Consider the following 15,125-nt stretch of genomic DNA (forward strand, 5'->3'; position numbering starts at 1 on the left):
TTAACAAACGTTTCGATACCAACATACAAAAAACTCCCAGTATATCACACCTCGGATGCGAATAAAATGAAATTATCCAAGTAGTTCCTTTCACACAGTGAAGATGTTCTATATGGTATGTATTCTCTCAAGATTACATTTTTTGAAAAAATTGGAAGTGCAAACATTCTACTAAGGACTTTTTCATGCCGTCGACACCCTTGAGTCAATAATCCTTACCTGTGCTGTGATTGAGCAGCATATCAGCGCAGACAAGGCCGTAACACTAGCTCGTCTCAAAGAAGAGGTTCAACTGAAGTTCTGGGGACGTGTGGAATGGTCACGACCCATTTAAAAAAATATTTTTTCTTTCACAACAAACTCAATCCAAAATTCTGCTTATGACTATTGCTTCCGGTGCCCAATATGACTTCAGAATCGCCATGTATTGTTGCCGTCCAAGCAGCTTATAGGTGGGTTGGAGAAGATTCTGAACGATTTCGTGTAGGTCCTTATGGCCGGAGCAGAAAAAGTCTATTCCTAGTTCCAGATTCGTACCAAAATCACACTCGCCTGGCTTGTCCAAAGCACTTAGAATCTTCTTGATGTTGGTATCGCTGTTCATCAAAGGGCTATAGCCCACTGTTGTGGTTTTATTCACAGGAACAACGATTCCCACATTGTGGAATGTTTTGGCGCAACTTTTTCTAGCTTGCTGCGACTTAGCCTCCACCAGAGATTTCCTTTCATACTTATTCTCCTCCCCAAATGAACTTATCGCCTTCTCATATCTTTCAAACCCTTGTGGTTGAACAGAGTTACCGGAAATTCTTTCTCTAAATAGTAATCAAAAGCTTCGAACATATTTGTATATTTGTGGCGACGAATGAACAAGTCTTCCTCGTCCTTGGGTCGTCACGCCAGTAGCCATAGTGAATTCCGGTTCCTCGCTTAACAAAGAGCGTTTGAAACTCTGGAGGATCATAAAAGAACCGCCAGTGCCGCAAATATTCTCGACCTTGTAAAATTTTCCATATTCTGTAAATAAAAAAAATATAAGCAATACTTCTTATTTTGTAAGGAAATTGTATAAATAATAATACTTACCACGAAGTATTTGTTTTGAAAACAGCTATTAGCTGTTTTGTTTACATTAATCTGAGCGCTGAATTTTTCGAAAGGTTTGTTTGTTTAGTTCAACGGTGAAAAGCGATATTTTCGCGAAAACCGGGTTTTGGGTTTGGTGTGAAAAGCCTATATATTAAATTCAGAAAACATACAAGCTTTATCATGTCAATAAAGTCTATAGCCTCGTAAGTGAAAATGGGCCTCATTACTGACGGATTATTTTTATTTCTAGGAGCGAAGATTGAATCGGCTTGAATTCTTGTTTTAATTAAACTTTAAAATCCTTAAAAACTAAACCTTTTGTGGAACGTCCAATCTTCATTACTAAACTAAAACCTAGCATTTTGCATCAGCTTCAGTTTTTCAATTTTGCAAAATGAACATAACTGCAAAATGTTTAGCATATTTTTAGTGATTTTCAACAATTTCAGTGCTTTGTTGAAGCGTGTATTATTGCATTTGTAGTAGTGGCGTTGTGTTAACTCACAAATGTTTAGTAAAATCAGCTTTAAAAGTGACAGCTGCCCAAGTAGCGACCTATTTACCCATGCGATTTTCCATGGGTAAATTTAGATTTCCGTCAAAAAATGTTTTTTTTTGGCATTGTATTTGTGTTATTTCGTGTACGTATTAACAAGTGCAGTAGAGCTGTCAGTTTCCCAGTTAAAACATTTAAAAATTTTATTAGTATAGGTGCAAAGAAATCTAAAAATTTAGATCTTCAGATTTAATCTAAAGCCAAAAATAAATCAATTTATTTTGCTAAATGGAATGCAAAGACAGAGAAAATTTAAGTTTTGACAGATCTAGGTCAACAATTATTTGATTAATTTTTAACAAGAAAATAGTTTTTGGAGTTGCTTTCAAAAGTTCATGTCGGGTTATCAAATAAAAAAACATAAAACATTAAAAATATTACACGATGAATTCTAAAATAAAGTAATTTATTCAACAATAACTCCTTCAATGAAAAGAAGTCGGTCTTACTATTTCTGTAGGTAAGGTAGAAAAAGTGATGTTTATTTGTCAAAGCACTAATAAAAAACATAGAAAACATAGAACAACACTTTATAGTTTTTTCGTTCGGCGAATGTTGGTTCTTGGATCCTAAAAATATGGTTTCTGCTTTGTCTCCATTTATTCCTTCAAGTATGCAGTACTATTGTTGAATTATTCAATATAAAATCCGTTAAAAGTATTTGAACATCACAAACGTCAAATTATTTTATTCAATTTACTTCACCAGCACATCATAAACAGAAATTGGCCGGGTTCAGACTTCATTTTCAGTCAACTACATTTTTTGAACGTACATTTTGACCAAGGCAACAAGTCAGCTTTTCTAGTACCATAAACGTCAAATTTGCAACCTCACAATTAACCATTTTCCACGAAACATTAAATGGAATTATGTAAAAAATAAATAAACCATAGAGTTATAAAGTTCGAAAAACCATGATCAACTGTCATTTTGACATAAGTAGACTTGACTTAATAGTTAGCGAGATTCTTGGCAAACTTTCCTGTAAAATGTTCAATAAAGTTGTTTTAATTGGAAGGCAATTTTTTGGCTTCTGGCCAATCAGATACTAGAAGCTTGCCTTAATTTTAAGTCCCTTATGTTATCTGAGCTTGTCCATTGTTTTATATGCTGTTATTTTGTAAATTGTCTTGTCGTTCATATTAACAACGGTAACCTATGACAATACCCTTGTTTATTATTAATCATCATCATATCTTAATAACTGGTAATTGACTTGGAATTATTTTCAATTTTCGTCGTGTGAAATAACCAAAAAAAATGTCCTGCTTGTGTTTGGGTCCAAAACGTGCTGGAAAAACACATCTACTTAAGGCTTTACAAGATTTCAAAAATGTCGATTTTACAACTTATTCAATGCCAACCGTTGGCACAAGTATTTATACAATCAATTTTCCAAAAAAACCACCTCCTGATATACCTCCTACAGCTGTCATTCCAAAAAAGAAAAAAGACCTAAAAACTTGTATTGATATAATCGAAGTTGGTGGATCGATGGCACCGATGTGGAATAGATTTTTCAAAAATGTTGCAAAAATAATTTATGTTGTTGATACATCGAATTTGTGTCAGATTTCGGCAGCAAGTAAGTACCTTTTATAAAAATACATAAATCAAAAAATATAAACTTCAAACTTCAGGTGTTCTATTGTATTCTATCCTGGCTAATCCTCAATTGCAGAAAACTAAATTTCTCTTGGTTCTTACGAAAATGGATTATGCTTATCGTCAAATGCGTAATGAAGCTTTGCTAATAATGCAAATGTCAAAACTGCAAAAGGAAATCAAACAAAGTATAACTATTGTCGAAGTGAGTTCTATTTCAAAAGAAGGATTTGATCAAGTCTATGAATGGTTGGAAAAAAGCTAAGCTAAGGATTTTTTGATTTTCCCAAGAAAATGTTTACGAGTATTTTGGATTGTTAATTATATATTCACAAAGGCTTCACTTTAATACACAAAGCTATCATGACATTTAAATTGACTTTTTTTAAAGAAGTTTTTTCGTTACATTGTGGTTGAGGTTATTTTCTTTCAATTACTAGCCAAAAATTAAGACTAGAAAAATAACTCTCTCGAATCTATGTCTCCGGCACTGAAAGACATTGAGCAGGTTCAGGCAACTTTAAAGGACTTCTATTGCAGTCAACTGCATTAACAAAGAAATAAATGTAAGGCTTTTATGTTACACTTTTTACACATTGTGGGAACTCTGATCCAGGCGAAGCTTCTATAATACACATGAACATATTTTTCTTCTTCACTTTAATATTGACTTTTGTATTTCTCGAATTTCCTATAATGCAGAAATGAATGTCTTCTGCTTTTTAGTCTGTTATTTCTATCTGACATGTCATGTAACACAGCTCGTGCCACAATTGATCTATTAAAGAAAACGTTTGGTTATACTAAAGTGTGACTTTGCGGACCCATTTATTTTCCTCCAAGATCGTGCGATTCAAAGTCTCTTTATTGTTTTCTGTCTGGATTTGTTAAGTATAATATAAGGAATTTTTATGATTGTCATTGTATTAGTGTAACTTCGAGTATGTATTTGGGAATGCAGTAGAGCTGTCAAATTCCCAGCTAAGCATTTACAAAAAAGTTGTATTAAGTTGCAAAGACACATACATTTGCCGAAAAATCCAGATCTACATATTTGATTTTAAATCAAAAATAAATCAATTTATTTCGCATAGAATGAAAAACGGAAAATTTGTGTTTGAACAGATCTAGATCAATAATTTGATTTATTTGACTCATGGATAACCTCAAAAGTTTGGATAATTTTCACATTTTCGTATTACAAAAATTCAAGGCATAAATGTTATCTCTTAGCAAAAAAATATAGAACATTTTTTGACAGCTCAGTTCTCTGCTGTGAACTTAAAAAGAAAAACACTTATTGGGGTTGGAAACTCTTCACGAGAAAATGACAATCGGCAGGTTCAGGCAACATAAGGGACTTGAAAGTAAGGCAGCTGCCAAAAAATTACCTTCCAATTACTTTATTTATTGGAAAGTTAGTCAAGAAAAAACTGCCAAATCAAGTCAACTTATGTCAGAATTACAGTCGATCATGTTTTTTCATTTAACTACGATTTATTTATTTTTCGCACAATTCCATTTAATATTTTGTGTAAAAGGGTTAAGTAATATTTCTTTACAATACGAAATGCAAATTGGGATGAGCTTGTAGTTTGCTGAGAACTGTTTTGTAGACAATAACGTTTTTGGAAGTTTTTGTACGGTGAACTGAAGGTAGAAGTTAGTGAAGTAAAGTTCTGAGTTTAAAGTTTATGACACTTGACACTTACTTGGTCAAAATGTACGTTCAAGAAATGCAGTTGACTGCAAATGAAGTCCCTTATGTTGTCTGAACCTGCCTAATGTGAAACTTTATATAATTGAAGCTTTTAAAAAGTAATGTAATTTTGAGTAGCAGTAGCCATTAAGAACGTTGAGAAGTTGAGAATGAGAAAGCATGCCGCTGCCAAGTAATTTTACTGCGCAATTTTAAAAATTGTTAGAAAGATTTAGATTTCGACTTATGATAGAAAAATGTAGCTGGAGGGACGTTAGAAAACCTGTTTCAATGTGCAGAGCATAGTAAGGCGTATTATTGAGCAATAAAAAGCATCTTTTCATAAAGAAACGACAATTTTTCGACTTGGTTGTATTCGCGTAACCCTCAAATTAGAGCACAGAACAACATAATAGCTTTTGAGGCGGCTTTGTATATTTTGAAATTTGTTGAGTGCTGGACGGTATTGTTTTGCAGCAGACTTGACCACGTGGCATTGATGGAATTTTTAGATGCTATATAACAACAGTACAATATCGTCTACATATCGTCGCCCTAGTATTGAAGGGCCGTATACGCCAAAACTCATATTTTGAACTGGGTATGCAGTCTTATATTTTCGAAGGCACTCTTTTCAAATCTGTTATCCGTTTTTGTCTATCTCTTTTCGTTGCTGAGATATTCAGAATTGTTTTGACGTATATCCATCAAAATCGACAAGTTCAAGTACTGTTTTGACGTAAACGCCAAATTTTTTAATTTACGACAATTTTTTCCTGCAATTTACGAAAAAAAATGTTTGCGAATTGTTTTGAGGAACTTTTTATTGTCTAAGAACATAATTTATCGAAAATAAAGTGATCGTTCAGTATTGATTTGACGTACAAATGTATGTGCATATAAATTTCAATATAAGGCTTAGAAATCGTATATGTATATGTACATATGTACGTCACAGTCACGAAAAATATTTTATTTTTCATATGCCGTATGTGAACATCGTCGAAAAAAAAGTATAAAAACCGAAGCGGACGAAAAATAGTTATCAGGACTCGTCCAAACGTTAGCTACACTAATGTGGCGAAGGGTCCAACCACTCGGCCAAACATTAGCTACGCTAAAGTGGCAAAGAGTCCAGCAGCGACTCCATTCAAACAAGCCACCATGACCCCATTGAAGACTATTACGAACAAAACGAAACCAACTCAATCGATGAATCTTAACAACGAATTTTTGGAAGCAATCTGCTCACCATCATGGAGAAAGCCAAAAGCACCGTCCCAGCGAACTACACCAATCTGAGTGAAGCTGAAAAGTCCGTGGCTTTGGCCACTTTCTTCTTCCAGATATGCAATTGAAGAAGCTCCGCATCCTGACGTATAATGTGAATTCATTGTACAGTTTGGAAAAAAAAGGACAACATCGATGTCGTCGGATACAAGACCTTCCGACAAGATAAAACCCAGAGTCGTAGAGGAACAGCCATTTTCGTGAGGGACAAAATATCCTACAGAACTAGCGAAGTCATCATCCCAGGACTAAACCAGCGAAGCCACTGCAGTGAGAATATAGTTGGGACAAGGTGAGTCCCTCACTATTATAAGCATTTATTTCAAATGCGGCTCCACCAACGAAAACATCCGAAACGACTTGGGAATCCTCAACAACGTTCTGAAACGCACTACCTACGGGCTCATTGGAGGCGACTTCAACGCACGCCACCATCAATGGCAGGATACAACTATCAATACCGAAGGGAAAGCTATAGTGGACTGGTTGGACCATCATGTTGATGAACATTCTTTGGTGGTAGTGTCTCAGCCAAAGCCAACATTCCCTAGAACTCCATCAACTCTTGATTTCTTTCTGTCAAGTTCAAATTTTGTTTTAGTCATTCCAGACATCTGCAACTTTACGTGTTCAACCGTTCCAAGCGATTCGGACCACGATGCAGTACTCCTGTCCATAAAACTCAGCCAACCAGCCATTTTAGCAGCAAGACCTCAAGCGGACTTCATCGACTACAAGAGACTAAATTTCGAGAGATTGCAGTTGGACATCGAAGGAAACCTGGTGCTTCCACCAGCGAACCGAAACCTACAGGACAACGAAATAGATGAGGCTGTCGATTCCATGGAATCAACCAACACAATTGCACTTGATGTCCAAAAAATCCATTTACTATTACTTTAATAATTTAAATAAACCCGACTCTAATAATCCTTCCAAAAAATGAAAAAATGTTAAGAAGGTTACTCCACCAACTAAAATTAAAGAAGTACGCAACCACATCAATAGTTTCCCAACAGTAGACTCGCATTATTGCATGGCAAGTTTATTTTATAAGCCCAAAAAAGATGAATGCGATCGTTGTTTAACTTTTAAAGCAAAAGACAACCCAACGAATTCTGAAATGTTTGAATTTAATATGCACAGGGATGAAAAAATATCCATAAAAGCTGAGAGAGACCTTGACAGAAACAATTTAGACCCGAAAAACTTAAAAACATGTTTTGGTCTCCACAGCGTTTTTTCGTTTCCGAAAAAAAAAGAAGTTGAATGTTTTTAAATTGATAGCAACAATCTGTTCCTCTAAAAAGCCAAAGGTTAAATATTGTGCTATTTGGAGTGAGGTGCACAGAGGTAGAACTGGTGATGATATTGCCAGTGCCTTAATCAAAATTTTGAAACAAGTTTTGATTGATTATGAGAACATTGCATTGAAGTGCTGACCCTTTGGAGTGATTCTTGTATGCCACAAAATAGTAATAAAATTATGACTACCGCATTAATGCACTTTCTCCACAGAGACGTACTCAGGACAGCGCAAATAGATCCAGAAGAAGCCATCTTTGACGATGACTTTTATATAATTGAAGATCCGAAGGAAAAAGTGGAGGCGGTGGGAGCTGCTTTCCAGCAAGTGTACAAGGTGAATGTTAGCATTCGCCCCAACCACGACCTGGAAAACAGAGCCCTACTTAATCACTTTTACCTTCGAAATGATATGACACAATGGCGATCTGAGAACCGCGGTTTCATGCGGTTCAATGACGATTCCTTGGCAAATGCCATAATCGCCGAGCAAACGGGACCAAGTCCCTTGTTAGTGACGAAGGTTGAGCTTCAGCTCATCTTCAATTCAATAAAAAACAAAAAGTCAGCAGGTATATCCAACGTTGTACTAAGACATTTACCGATGGAAGCAATTGACATATACACCACGCTCTTCAATAATGCACTGAATAATGCATATTATCCAGTGCATTGGAAGACCGCTGTGGTTCATCCTCTCCCGAAAAAGGGAAAGGACAACTCCAACCCGTCAAATCTTCGGTCGATGAGTCTTCTTCCGAGCATCAGCAAAGTTTTCGAAAAGGTCATTAATAGGGCTCTGACTAAATGGGCTGCGGACAACAAAATAATTCCGGATAAACAGTTCGGGTTCAAGGCGGGTCATGACACAATTCATGCTGCGTCTAAACTCGTTTCTGATATCCAATGGAATAAATCAAAACAACAATGCACAGGTGCTGTTCTGGTTGATTTGGAAAAGGCCTTTGACACCGTATGGTTAGAAAGTCTTTACCTAAAACTGAGCAGGCTTGGCATTAGCAAGCCATTGTTGTATATACTTTATGATATGCTTAACGGTAGAAAGTTTGTTGTCAAAAGTGGCAATGTAACTTCTACCACAACATTCTCAATTAGAAATGGTCTTCAACAGGGAGTGGTGAATTCACCGATTCTCTTCAGCATTTACACCAGCGATCTTATAGGTAGTCTTACAAAGGCAATTGCGTACGCCGCGCCGACGATCTAATTGGGTACACAACAGTTAAAGGTTGAGGTTATTAGAATTCTCTTGCAGCGTGATTTCGACAAGATTCAGCGATATTGCGATATTCTGTTCCGGACTCCGTTGGCTAGGGCCACGAGGGATACGTGCAAGAATTGGAGCAAGATTGTCATCGTTGATCTTTACGTGCAGCAATTAGTGAAGCAAAAGTTTAGTGATGTACCTTGATAACTGGTTAGATCAGTATTTATATTTCGACAGACATACAAATGCTGCTCTGACCAGAGGAGCCTTCGCTCTGACGAAAGGGCTGTTTTTTAGCAGTCGGGTTGACGCCAGAGTGAAGGTAATTTGCTACATGGCCCTCATAAGGCCAATGATCGTTCACGGCTTATATCGAACAGCCGAATCTTCTTATGTGCATTACTATACAAACGAGGTCCTATACAACGGGGCTCGAATCAACAGAATTGACAATTTCGTGATAAAACTCGTTCGAGATCACATTGCAAGAGCTATGTCTTCGACCAACAATTTAATTTTCGGGGCGTTCTATCCGAACGACGAGTATTTTGAAAGTGCACGCTTGAGCGGGTTCATTCCACCAGATGCATTCCTCTTTTTAGACAAATGCGGTCTGATACAGGATAGATTGGCAGTTCCGTTAATCTACCACGTCAGACGAAGAACCGTGGATAGGCGACTCCTGTACAATCGGGACGTCATGGCACAAGGCGGAGCAGAGCTCCTTCGGTCCAGTAGGGCTGTGTCCGAACGGGACTGAACTGATAGGGTGAAACAGGAGAACCAGTTTTGGTGGCTTCAATCGGCACTTGATAGTGGGTAGTCGGGATGGGGTTTTAAGCCTTGGCCGGCTTACATACTTGTTTAATAATTAATAGTATTAGGGTTTAGTTTTAAGTAGAATAGGCATGGTGGCACGAAAAAAAAATACAAAAAAAATTTAAAAATAAAACAAAAAATTAAAAAGAAAAGAAAAAACAAAAAAACATGGAATATAAAAAAAAGAATATTAAAAAAAAACATACAAAAAAAGACAATAAAATATAAAAACAAAAAACGTTAGATTTGCTGCTGTGGTTGTACTAGTTTTAAGTAGTTTATAGGTAGAATAGGTAGTTTAAGTTAGTTTTAAGTTTTATTTAAGGACCTTATTTTAAGTAGTTTGTAAGTAAAAATAAATAAAAAAGGATATTGATATTAGTTTTTTGTTCAAATTTTCTAATAAATACAAAAATAAATGAAATGAAATTTAAATGAAGTTAAATAGTTCTTAGGGCCGAAAGGCATTAGTTTTAAGTGTTATAGTTTAACTTAGAGTGTCCGTATGGGACCATTAAGTTAGTTGTAAGTTATGGATAATTAGGCTAGTTTTATGAATTTTTGTCTAGCTTTAAGATAGGTTTAAGAATAAATTAATAAAAATGAATTTAAAAAAAAAAAATGCACTTTCTCCACAAGTCGTAAAACTTAAGAACACAACTCCAAAAGTTTTCTATTCCCGGCCATTTACTTATACAGGAGGTAGACTCCGTGCATAGTGTCATAGGCAAACACTTCAAAAACATTGAAGTGCAAAGTCCTTTGTCACTATTTCGACAACTTAAAAGCATGAACTATCCAAAAACATCTCTCAAATTAATTCTGTAAGCTGATGATTTTAAAGCATATTCCGCAAAATCAGGCCACTTGAACTATGCATCTTTCACCAAAACAACCTCTTTCAAATACGAAAAGCCAGATTTTGTTCAAGTTTCATTCAAGAGAAATGCGAGGGATTTAAGATACGAAATGTGTTCAATCATTAATAACGCGACCAAAACCAATTTGGGAACACTGACAAATTTATTTGATCAGGACTTACAAGTTATTCAGAAAAGAACTAAAAACATACCCAAAGAAAAACTTGAAGATATAAAAAGTCTCTTCCCTTTCATGTCTTTGGAAGATAAATTATATCACGAAACCTTATTTAAACTATGTAAACATAAATAATTTATTAAAGAATTTTAATTCGTTTACCTATATGTACAATATTGTGAATGTATTTTTATATTGTACGTTTTAAACTGTGCCTTTTATTGTGAAAAATAATTTTGAATTTAGAAAGTGAGAATACAGAATCTTATTTTTTTTTGACGTATGTGTATGAAGAGAAAAGGAACTTCTGAATTTGATGGCGTATACGGCAAACTCATTTTGGACAAAAATGTAAGTATTTTGAAAACTAAAAGACTAGCAGATGATGAATAACATATGTATGTATATGAAAGAGAATTCTCACCTATATATCATATAAAAAATCAAAAAATGTCAGCGGTTAGTTTTTTCGTACTAGACTTCCAAACATTCAAAAGCGATTTCCCAAAAATTTAAAAATGGCGTATACGGCACTTCAATACTAGGGCGACGATATAAGAGGGCGTTAATTTGAAGATCGTCTTAAACAATACCGATTGGAAGTTCCGCATGAAGATCATTTAAAACAGAACGAAAAGAAGAGAGTTTAGCACACATCCTTGACGAACACCTTTCTTAGTGGGGAAGAAGTCTGACAAACACGAACCATCCCAAACAGCAGCAGTAGTATCCTTATAAAGACTTTATAGTAGCCAGTATCTTCGCAGATATTTCCAGAGTCGATAGCTTTTTAAAAAAGAGGCTGGGATCCTACCCACACTGATAACTTCCCATCCCGTCTGTCGATTTGTCTTGCTTAAAAGTTTGTCTATATGTACTCGTATCAATTTTTACCAAATTTGAGTACTATGTTTTGTAGATTTTATGAAAAAACGGACTGTTGGATTTTTATATAAAAATTACTGAATATCGAAAACAATATTTTCTGTGAAATAAAATAAGGTTCAAGCCAATATTTTTAAGTTTTGAAAAACTATTTGAGTCGAAAGTAAATTTTTACGAAGTTTTAGTACTGTTTTTTTTAGAGTTTTATATTTTGTAAGAAAAACTTTCAATTCGATTTTTTAAAAATTTTACCAAATGTTGAAAACAATATTTCTTATAACATAAAATCACTTTGAAGCCAATATTTAAAATTTTTAAAGAGATATTTGAGTCGAAAATCAATTTTTACCAACTTTTACACATTTTTGTTTAGGTTTTTATTTTTTGTAAAAAAACTGTCAATTCGATTTTTTTCAAACTTTAACTGAATGTTGACAACAATATTTTTTGAAAGATAAAAGTAAATTAAAGCCAACATCTCAAAGTTTTAAAAAGATATTTGAGTCGAAAATCAATTTTTACCAACTTTTATGAATTTTATTTTAGGTTTTTATTTTTTGTAAAAAAAACTGTCAATTCGATTTTTTTTAAACTTTAACTGAATGTTGACAACAATATTTTTTGAAAGATAAAAGTAAATTAAAGCCAACATCTCAAAGTTTTAAAAAGATATTTGAGTCGAAAATCAATTTTTACCAACTTTTATGAATTTTATTTTAGGTTTTTATTTTTTGTAAAAAAACTGTCAATTTGATTTTTCTCAAAATTTTTCGAAATGTTGAAAAAAATATTTCTTATAAGATAAAATAATCATGAAGCCTAAATTTCAAGTTTTTGAAAAGATATTTGAATCTATATTCAATTTTTACGAACTTTGAGTAATGTTTTTTTTATAAAAAAAACAGTCAATTAGATTTTTCTCAAAATTTTATCAGATATCAAAAACATTATTCTTCGTGGCACAAAATTGTTTTAGAGATGAAATCATATTTCAGTCGTAAAATTTTTGAGGTGACAAATTTTTTTTTTCAGTTTTATTGATTTATAAAACAATCCGTTAATATGATTTTTTTCAAAAAATATACCTGTTTGGTATCACGTTACAATATATTATATAAAATTTAATTCAAGTCTCTAGCGTTTTTGGTTCGTAAGATATTTAGAGTTAACCAAAATGTTCACCTTTTTTTCAAACTGCTATGGTAAAAAAACCACCCACGTAATTTTCTTGAGAGCCCTTTCTGCATCTTTCTGCCTTATTATCTGTATAACAAAATTTATTTGAAGTCGATATCTCTTCTGCTTCTTGAGCTATGGACGACGAAAAAAACGTCGCGAACGTACGGACGTACAAACGTACGTACACCCGCACGCACAGACATTTTTCTAAAAATCTTTTATTTCGACTCTAGGGACCTTGAAACGTCGAGAAATGTCAAAATTTTCAATTTGACAAATCGGACCCATTACAACAACTTCCTATGGGAAGTTAATAAAAGCATCCCTGTCAATGCTTTCAAAAGCAGCCTTAAGATCGATAAAAAAAGCGTAGAGTTTCTTCTTTTGGCAGATTTGATCTCAGTAATAATGGGCGCATTTACAAAGCTAGTGGAAACGTAGTCAAAATTCAACTAGCTTTGTGAATGCAAAACTACACTAAAAAGCTAGTCAATCTGGAACTGTCATATTATTGACAAATGCAAATATATAAAATAAGAAACATTTTTGATTTGATAACTTTAACTTATCTTTTGTGTTTTTAAATTCAATAAAATCAAATTTAAGACACAATTTGTATGATTAATATTTGTATTTAAATACTGGACGATTTATTTTATTTCTTTTTACCGAGCAGCTATGATTGTGAAAAGTCAACTAACTTTGTAGCCGAATTTTTTAAACTACGTCGGAGGGGAAATAAACTTAGTTTTGATCATTTTCTGGCTAAAAAAGCTTCAAAGTAACAAAAAAAAATCGTAATAAAAATCGTAATAAAAAAGTATATCTTTGGTAAGCTCAGAAAAATATATTCGATTAAAGGCGGCGAACCTGTAAGCAAGGAATGAGAATGGAGCTGGATCAAACCATTTTCCGAAGCAACGCCAACAAATGTGGATTTAATCATGGAAATTTAAGCATTTATTTATGCAAAAATATCAATTTCAAAATGTTTGTTTTTCTTTGCTGAAACTATTTCGAACACACAAAATGTTCATTCCAGAGATTGAGGGAAAAAATTGTGTTCCAGGGGATTCGGGATATGAGAATTTTACTCTCGGGAGAACAAGAAATTGGTCTGAGTGTTTTCCAAAACATGATGTTCAAATGGTAGACATGTGCACTCAAGAGGACACAAGCGTCCACAGGTTTTTCTTAAAACCAACCTATGTCTATCAATTCCTACTCTCACCTCCCCGTGGTGAACATCGGGTGCCTACTACCTCAACTCGAGATTGGGTTCCAACCCTAGTGGAAAGTTGTTGGGGGCAGCAAACGAGAGAGGTGGGGAGAGGTGTTTCCACTAAGGCACCTCTCCTTATCCAGACGGCAGCGGAGGAATGGAATCAACGGTGGCGTCTACAGTTCCAGTAAGGTTGAACTACTTAGTGAACACCTTATAGGTTATAGGGCTTCTCCAACGAGCCCAAGCCTGTAAGGAGCGGTTTTATCCGGCTCCCCATCCTTGGAGTTATATTTAGGATCTGGCCCTCCCGGTTGGGGGTTGTGCGCCGGGGTGACTTCCTGGCCACGTAAAAGCTTTCATAGTTGCGAAGAACCAACAAGCCTCGGATACGGACGGATTTACTATTGACAACCAACGCAAACGAATAAAGGACAACGAACTTCGGATATGAGGCCCTAGAACGATACAAAGCAGATATCACCGCCATCCAGGAAATACGATGGGATGGGCCGGGCAAAAAGAGGATGAAAAACTGCGATATTATTGTTTGCCCGATCCTGAAAAAAGGAGACCCTCTAAACTGCACCAACTATAGAGGAATAAGTCTACTTAACATCGCCTATAAAATCTTCTCTGCCGTAATATGTGAACGTCTAAAGCCCGTCGTCAACAACCTGATAGGTTCTTATCAGTGTGGTTTTAGACCAGGAAAGTCCACAGTTGATCAAATATTCACATTACAACAGATCCTGGAAAAAACTCAAGAACACCAAATCGACACCCAACATCTTTTCATCGATTTCAAGGCCGCATATGACAGCATCTACAGGGACGAGCTGTATAGAGCCATGTCTAGTTTTGGCATCCCTGATGTCAATAGGGCTTTTGTGAGTATTGTGGCAGAGGCGGCAAAAATGGGTTTAACGGTTAATGATGGCAAAACAAAGTACATGCTGTCGTCTAGAAAGGACATACAACACCGACGTTTTGGTCAAAACGTCACAATCGACAGGCGTAACTTTGAGGTAGTCAAGGACTTCGTCTACCTAGGCTCCGCTGTAAACGCAGAAAACAACACCAGCGCTGAGATCAAACAAGAATAACTCTTGAACTTGTTGCTCTTGAAAGTGTTGCTATATAAGACCCTTATCATCCCCGTCCTGCTATACGGTGCAGAAGCATGGACCATGACAAAAGCGGATGA

At 35.1% G+C, this 15,125-nt stretch overlaps 2 protein-coding genes across 2 annotated transcripts in view; both read left to right on the plus strand.

The window, feature by feature from the left end:
- LOC129951440 (cytochrome c oxidase subunit 7A1, mitochondrial) overlaps positions 1-15,125 on the plus strand; it is a 386,202-nt gene that overhangs the window by 297,655 nt on the left and 73,422 nt on the right. The gene's annotated exons all lie outside the window — the stretch shown is intronic.
- On the plus strand, positions 2,870-3,627 carry LOC129951437 (uncharacterized). The gene is made up of 2 exons (XM_056063578.1): positions 2,870-3,233; positions 3,289-3,627. The coding sequence occupies exons 1-2, from the start codon at positions 2,909-2,911 to the stop codon at positions 3,516-3,518; spliced, it is 555 nt and encodes a 184-aa protein (XP_055919553.1). The 5' UTR covers positions 2,870-2,908; the 3' UTR covers positions 3,519-3,627.

The sequence above is a fragment of the Eupeodes corollae genome, chromosome 3 (genome assembly GCF_945859685.1).
Source record: "Eupeodes corollae chromosome 3, idEupCoro1.1, whole genome shotgun sequence".
Taxonomy (NCBI): domain Eukaryota; kingdom Metazoa; phylum Arthropoda; class Insecta; order Diptera; family Syrphidae; genus Eupeodes; species Eupeodes corollae.